The sequence below is a fragment of the Orycteropus afer genome, unplaced genomic scaffold (genome assembly GCF_000298275.1).
Source record: "Orycteropus afer afer isolate SDZICR_OR568_19922 unplaced genomic scaffold, OryAfe1.0 scaffold00015, whole genome shotgun sequence".
Taxonomy (NCBI): Eukaryota; Metazoa; Chordata; class Mammalia; order Tubulidentata; family Orycteropodidae; genus Orycteropus; species Orycteropus afer.
This window is the reverse complement of record NW_006921602.1, coordinates 11,944,511-11,952,040: the sequence shown is the minus strand read 5'-3', so window position 1 is coordinate 11,952,040 and position 7,530 is coordinate 11,944,511. Positions and strand designations below refer to the sequence as shown.

The 7,530-nt window shown below is 37.0% G+C and overlaps 1 protein-coding gene across 1 annotated transcript in view; it reads left to right on the top strand.

Moving 5' to 3' along the window:
• TRIP4 (thyroid hormone receptor interactor 4) overlaps window positions 1-7,530 on the top strand; it is a 92,351-nt gene that overhangs the window by 76,399 nt on the left and 8,422 nt on the right. Inside the window, exon 12 of the mRNA XM_007958784.1 lies at window positions 2,550-2,652. Within this exon, the coding sequence (XP_007956975.1) occupies window positions 2,550-2,652 (103 nt within the window). The remainder of the gene's footprint in view (window positions 1-2,549; window positions 2,653-7,530) is intronic.

Sequence of the window (7,530 nt, the reverse complement as noted above, 5' to 3'; positions counted from 1 at the left end):
TTTGGCGAGTAGTGACTGGGATCTTAAAAGCTTGCAAGCAGCCATCTAGATGCAACAATGGGTCTCTCCTCGTCCAGAGCAAAGAAGAATGAAGAAAACCAAAGATTCATGGAAAGAATTAGTCCTAGTGACTGGTACACCATGTGATCTGCATTCTATACGACATGAGACCAGAAGAACTAGATGGTGCCTGGCTACCACTGTCAACCACTCGGAGGGGGATCTATGTAAGAGACCGTGGGTAGAGAACGAGAACAATGTGGAACCAAACTCAAAAGCATTTAGGAAAAAGAAAAAAGGGGGACCAGGTTTGCTGGTGTGATAAAGCCTGGTGGGAACCACTGAGACTATGGCCCCTTGCTGCCCTTCAGGTCTTGAATTGAACCCACACCTGTGGCTTCCAGCCAAACAAAACACAGGCATATGAGTTGAATATTTACCTGAGGTAAATACACTCCATGGAAAGAACAATCATGGGAGAAAGAAGGGCTGTTTATGCACAGGGAGACAGCTCGGGGGGGCAGGGGTGCATGGAGGGATGGACAAAGGGAAGAGGTGACTGTTGGGAGGAAGTGGGAGGGGAGTTGTTGCATTGTGGTGAATTGTGGTCAAATGTCATGAAATAAGTGAATTTGCTCTGTAAATTTTCACCCAAATCACAATTAAAAAAAAAGAAGCATTTGATTTAGCAATATGAAGGACAACAATGGTCTTTGGAAGAATAGTTTTGATGGAATCATGGGAGTTGAAAGCTTGTTTATAGTGAATTTAAGAGAAAAATAGGAGAACTAGAGGCAAGTATATAGATAATTCTTTTTTAGTTGTGAAAAAATACATAACAAAATATATACCATTCCAATACTTTCTACATGTACAATTCAGTCCCATAGATAATCTTTTTATGAATTTTGTTGTAAAGGGGATCTGAAAAGTGAGGTAGTAGCTGGAGGAGGATGTGGGATCAGGAGAGAAATTTTTTACTTTTTGTTTTATGGGAGACATTACAAAATGTTTTTGTGTTAATGGGATTGATCCAGGAGAGAGGGGAAAAAACTTATTGATGCAGAAGAAAGAGGCGAGGCTTGAAGTTTTAGAAAAGCAGAGCTGTGAAATCCTGGCAGCAGTATCATTTGCCTTGAACTCTCTAGGCCATGGAGAAGAAGAGAACAGGAAGTTTGAGGAGACAAAAATTGTGACTGCTGCTGTTTGGCCTCTATAGAATTAGGATTAAAGATCTTGATGGCAGCCTCTAGTCTTATTCATGCTGAAGTACCTCAACATGGGTCTTGTGCAGAATTTACTTCCTTCTAACTAATCATAGTGGACCCTGTTTTTCATTGAATTCTGAAGTTTCAGGAGGTAGGGGATGAAGAGAGCTTGCCCTCCCATCTTTAGCCTTTGTTTTCCACTGTGAACATTTTGATCCTGCCTACCAATATGGTTGTGGCTGATACATGATATTAAGCTTATGTTTTACCAAAGTACGTGCAACACCTGTTTCACACAGAAAACCATAGTATGTGGCCAGGACCCAAAGTTGGTAAAAATCCCTTCTTTTCCCTATAGCATTACTTATCACCTAGGACAGGGTGGACAGTGAAAAAGTTCAACTGTTTATTCTCCCACTGGTTACAGAGAAACTTGAAGTTTCTTATTCATTTATAACAATGTCCGTTTCTACTTTAGAGGCTTAAATCTTTAGAGGATACATATATAATTTTCTGGCAGGTGAATTGATGGTAGTTACTAGGAGAAAGGCTTCTCTGGTAATGAACTCTGACCCATGAGTCATGTTTGAATATGATAAACACAAGACATCCCAAGATAGAAATTATGAAATATCAGATCAGTTGGAAATTTGTAGAGAATGTTTTCTGCCACTCCCTAGTTGTTTCTTAAATTGTGATTGTGTGGCCAGCATAATCTGTGTCTATTTTACAGAAGGAATAAAGTCCTAAATAGTCACCCAGATATTTTTTGTGAAAGGGATCCAAAGAAAGCTTCTAACTACTTTCAGAATTACTCTACTTTTTCACCCTAATTAAACCTGGAATTCATCCAGTAAAACAGCTCTTGCGTGTTCATACCTTTCAGAATGAATCATCTTCCTTTTCTTTAGTGAGAGAAGGACTCTGTTTACTGTTTCTGGCAGGACTTCCACAAATGTTCTTTAGTCTTTCCAGGGCTTTGCTTGATTTGAATCTAGGAGGTGCCTGATGTTCCTGAAGGAGACTTCTGAATGTCCTGATCCACAGTTTCTTGTGTTAGAAGACGGTGAATTGTGATTCTTCTTTTGGGAGCATGTCAGGCATCCCTTTTTTATAGGAAGTAAGAGATGGCAGGCAATAGATTGTGTGAGAATACCGTGCTGATATCTAGGAAAGGCGAAGATTTGTTCTTGCTTGTTGAACATAATCCTTTTTACTTGACTGTAAAATAGAGAATAATATCATCTGAACACTAAGGTAAAATCTAGGATGTTCTTTGATCTCCTTAAAATTCAAAATTTGTCCCAACTAGCCTGAACTTTTTATTTTTATATTTCACAGTATCCAGATCTCAGTCAAGAATCTGATTCTCCATTTGTTTTCATCTGCACAAATCCCCAGGAAATGATTGTGAAGTTTCCTGTAAAAGGAAATCCAAAAATCTGTAAGTCATAATCTTTGATGGTCCAATTTTGTTTCTTTTTTTGCATCTCCCTTGTTTAACTTTTTTTTTTTTAATGCAATATTGTGTATGTGAAAGTGTTTATCTTTGTGTCTGTACCTCTTGTGCACCTCTTTGTGTCTTCCTTTTCCTTAGTGTTATTTTGTTGATCACTGACTTTTGGTATATTGTCTTTCCCTTCACCCAAATCAATACTTGTCTCTTACCTATCTAGCACTTTTCCTTCCTCTCCCCTCCCATGCCTGGTAACCAACAAAGAAAATTTCCTTCTATATATAAACATTTCCTTAACTTTTTACAATATTAGACTAATACAATATTTATCCTTCTGTGATTGACTTATTTCACTCAGTATAATGTCCTCCAAGTTCATCCACATTATGCGGTAAATTCTACGTAATTCTTTAGTGTTGTGTAGTATACCATTGTGTGTACTTAGGTTGTTTCCATCTCTTTGCTGTTGTGAATACTGCTGCGTATATCTGTTCATGTCCTGACTCTCACTTCTTTAGAATATATACCTAGTAACAGATTGCTGGATCAAATGGTATTTCTATTTACAACTTTTTAAGAAATCGCCGTACCAATTTCCATGGTGGTTGTATCATTTTACAGTCTCACCATTAAGTGTATGAGAGTCCCAATATCTCCACATCCTCGCCAGCATTTGTTATTTTATGTCCTGTTGAACTTTGCTATTAGTGCTGGGGTGAGATGGTTTCTTATTGTTTTGATTTGCATCTCTCTAATGGCTAATGATCATGAATATTTCTTCATGTGTTTATTGGCCCCCTGAATATTGTCTTTGGTGAAGTGTCTGTTCATGTGTTCTGCTCATTTTTTAATTGGATTGTTTGTCTTTTTAATGTTGAGATGTTGGAGTTTTCTATAAATTTTAGTGATAAGTCCCTTGTCAAATATTCGTTGACGAATATATTTTCTCAGTCTGTAGGTTCTCTTTTTACTCTCTTGGAGAATTCTTTTGATGCACATAAGAATTTAATTTTTAGAAGGTCCCAATCATCAGTTTATCTTCTGCTGTGTGTGCATTTTGAGTTATGCTTGATAGTCTGTTTATACTATATATTAGGGCCCTAAGTTTGCCCCTATAAAACTTCATAGTTTTAGGTTTCACATTTAAATCTTCAATCCATCTGGAGTTAGTTTTTGTGTATGGTGTGAGGTATGGACCTTGTTTCAGTTTCCTGCAAATGGATATCCAGTTTTCCAGTACCATTTGTTAAAGAGATTATCTCTTCCCCATTTAATGGATTTCAGCCTTTATCAAAGATCAGCTGACCATAGGTAGATGGTTCTATTTCTGGGTTCTCAACTCTGTTCCACTTGGTTTGTATTCTGTTATTGTACCAATAGCAGGCTGTTTTGACTACTATAGCTGTACATTAGCTTTTGAGATCCAGGAGTCTGAGACCTCCTACTTTGTTCTTTTTTAGTAGTGCTTTGCTTATCCAAGGTCTCTTTCCTTTCCATATAAGATTAGTTGGTTCCATGTCCTTAAAGAATGTTGATGGAATCTGGATTGGGATTGCATTGAATGTATAGATTGCTTTTGGTAGTATTGACATTTTTACAGTGCTCAATCTTCCTACCCATGAGCATGGTATGTTCTTCCATTTATGCCAATCTTTTATGGTTTCTTGAAGTAGTGTTTTGTAGTTTTCTTTGTATAGGTCTTTTATATCTCTAGTAAGCTTTATTCCCAAGTATTTTATCTTTTTGGTAGGTGTTGTAAATGATACTGATTTCCTTTTTTCCTTTTCAGAGATCTCTTTGCTGGTGTGGAAGAATCCAACTGATTTTTGTGTGTTGATTTTGTATTCTGCCATTATGCTAAATCTTTTAATAAGTTCCAATAGTTTTCTTTATGAGTCTTTCAGGTTTTTTGTGTATAGGATCATATCATCTGCACATAGGAATTGTTTTACATCTTCCTTACCAATTTGGATGCCTTTCATTGTTCTTTCTTGCTTTATTGCCCTGGCTGGGACCTCCAATACAATGTTGAATAAAACCTAACCAAACCAAACTCACTGCCATCAAGTTGATTCGACATATAGTGACTCCTCTTTGGGTTTCTGAGGTAGTATCTCTACAGAAGTAGATTGCCCAGCCTTCCATGAGGAGTGGCTGGTGGGTTTGAACCACCAGCCTTCTGGTTAGCCGTCAAATGCCTTAGGCACTATGCTACCAGAGCTCCTACAATGTTGAATAGAAGTGGTGATAAGAGGGTATTCTTGTCTGGTACCCAATCACAAGGGGAAAGCTTTGAGTCTCTTTCCATTGAGAGTAATGTTGGCTGTTGGTTTTACATATATGCCCTTTATTATGTTGAGGAATTTCCCTTCTATTCCTATTTTGCTGAGAGTTTTTATCAGGAATCGGGTGTTGGATTTTATCAAATGTCTTTTTGCACAGATTGATATGATTATGCGGTTCTTTTCCTTTATTTTACTTATGTTATAGATTATATTGATTGTTTTTCTAATGTTGAACCATCCTTGCATACCTGGTATGAATCCCACTTGGTCATGATATATTATTTTTTTGGTATGTTATTAGAGTCTGTTGGCTAGGATTTCATTGAAAATTTTTGCATCTATTTTCATGAGAAATATTAGTCTATAGTTTTCCATTTTAGTGGTGTCTTTGCCTGGTTTTGGTATCAGGGTTATTCTTGCTTCATGAAATGAATTTGGGAAGATTCCATCTTTTATTATATTGTGGAATAGTTTGTTTAACTTTAAAAAATTTTTGTTCTTACCCTGTTCTATGGCATCCTTTGGGTTGGAGGATTAATATAATTATTGGTAACTTTGAGAGCTCTGGTGACTGCTAACCAGAAGGCTGGTGGTTCAAATTGAGTTAGAAGATTAATATAATTATTGATAATTTTAATGTTAGGTTAACTACAGTATAGCTTTCTCAAAGTGTATTTTGATGTACAGTTACTGGCATGCTCATGAATCACTCTACTCTTCCATTTAGGACCCCATTTCCCTAAATATTATCAGCCAAAAGAGTATGCTTTTCTCCACTGTACTGCTCATTAAAGGAAGTAATAAACTAATGCAAGTGGCAACATTGTTATTTATTCATTGTTCCTCATATTCAATCCAGTAAGACTTAGCTTTTTTCAATTTTTATTATTATTTTTTTTTACTTTTATGGTGATTTGAGTGAAAAGTTACAGAGAAAATTGGTTTTCCATTCAGTTGTTTATACACATACTGTTTCATGACATTAAATACAGTCCTCAGAATATAATAGTACTCTTCCCACTTCCTCCTTGTGGTTACCATTTACATTGCTCCTTTTTTCCTATCCATTCCTGCCTTCTGAGCTTTATCCCTGAGCAAACGATGCCCTTTTGATCTCATGTGGTTGATTGTTCTAAGAAGTGCATACCTCCTTATTGTTTCCTCCATAGGCCTATCTGTTATTTGGCTGAAAGTTGAGGTACTGGAGTTCCAGGATTGAAGGGTGACTAAGGGCTGTAGTCTTGGGGGTTCTACAAGTCTATCAGACTAGTAAGCCTGTTTTTTTTTTTTTTAAGTCGTGTTCCACATTTTTCTCCCACTCTATCCAGGATCTCCAAGTGTAATTCCTTTCATAGAGGTTAGCAGTGATAGTCAGATGCCATCTAGTTTTTCTGGTCTCATAGTTGTGGAAGCTGAGTTTCCTGTGGTCCACTAGTCACTTAAACTAATTGTTTCCATGTGTCTTTAATTTTCTTAACTATTCTTTGCACTGGATGAGGAGACACCAATTGTTGAACCTTAGATGGCCACTTGTAAGATTTTAAGATCCTAATCATTACTCACCAAAATAAGTTGTAGAACATTGTCTTTGTGGACTGTGTTATGTCAGTTGACCTTGATGTCCCCAGCAACTATGTTCCTGGGCCAACAGGGCCAGCAATTCACTCCCTCAAGGTGTTTAGTTATGGCTAAGAAGTTGTCATAGCTTTGCCCCATGTGCTCTAGTATATATATGTGGGCATTTTTATAGCACATACAAATGCATATGTAGAAATATCGTCTGCCAAACCTATATGTGGTCATGGGTATAGTACTGTTCACCTACATATACCTGATCATTTTGCCTGCCTACCTTTGTATCCACTCAGAGATTAATATTTATTACTGATAATGCAGGATTGTATGTGTGGTAGTATTTACCTTTGTTATTCATAACTCTTGTGCATTTCTCCTTGTCTTCCTTTTCCTTAATGATACTGTTTTGGTCACTCCCTTTTTGTATATTGTCTTTCCCTTCACCCAAATTAATGCATGTCTCTTATCTAGTTAGTAATTTCTCCTCCCCTCCCTTCCTATGTGGGAAATCATCAAAGAATATTTCTTTCCATGTGTAAACCTTTCTTTGACTTTTTGATAATAGTGGACTAACCCAATACTTGTACTTTTGTGATTAACATATTTCGCTCAGCGTGGTGTCCTCCAGGGTCACCCATATTATGAGGTGTTTCATGGATTCTTCATTATTATTTATCATTGCATAATATTGCATTGTGTGTATATATCATAACTTTTTTATCCATTTATGTGTTGATAAGCAAGACTTTTTTTTCTTTTTTATTGTGATTTGGGTGAAAATTTACAGAGCAAATCCACTTTCCATATAGCAGTTCATTGACCACAATTTATCACAATGCAACAGCTCCCCTCCCACTTCCTCCTGATAGTTACCTCTTCCCTGTGTCCATCTCTCTCTGCACTCCTGCCCCCTGAGCTGTCTCCTTGTGCATAAGCAGCCCTTCTTTCTCCCATGATTGTTCTCTCCAAGGAGTGTATCTACCTCAGGTAAATGTTCAACTCATAT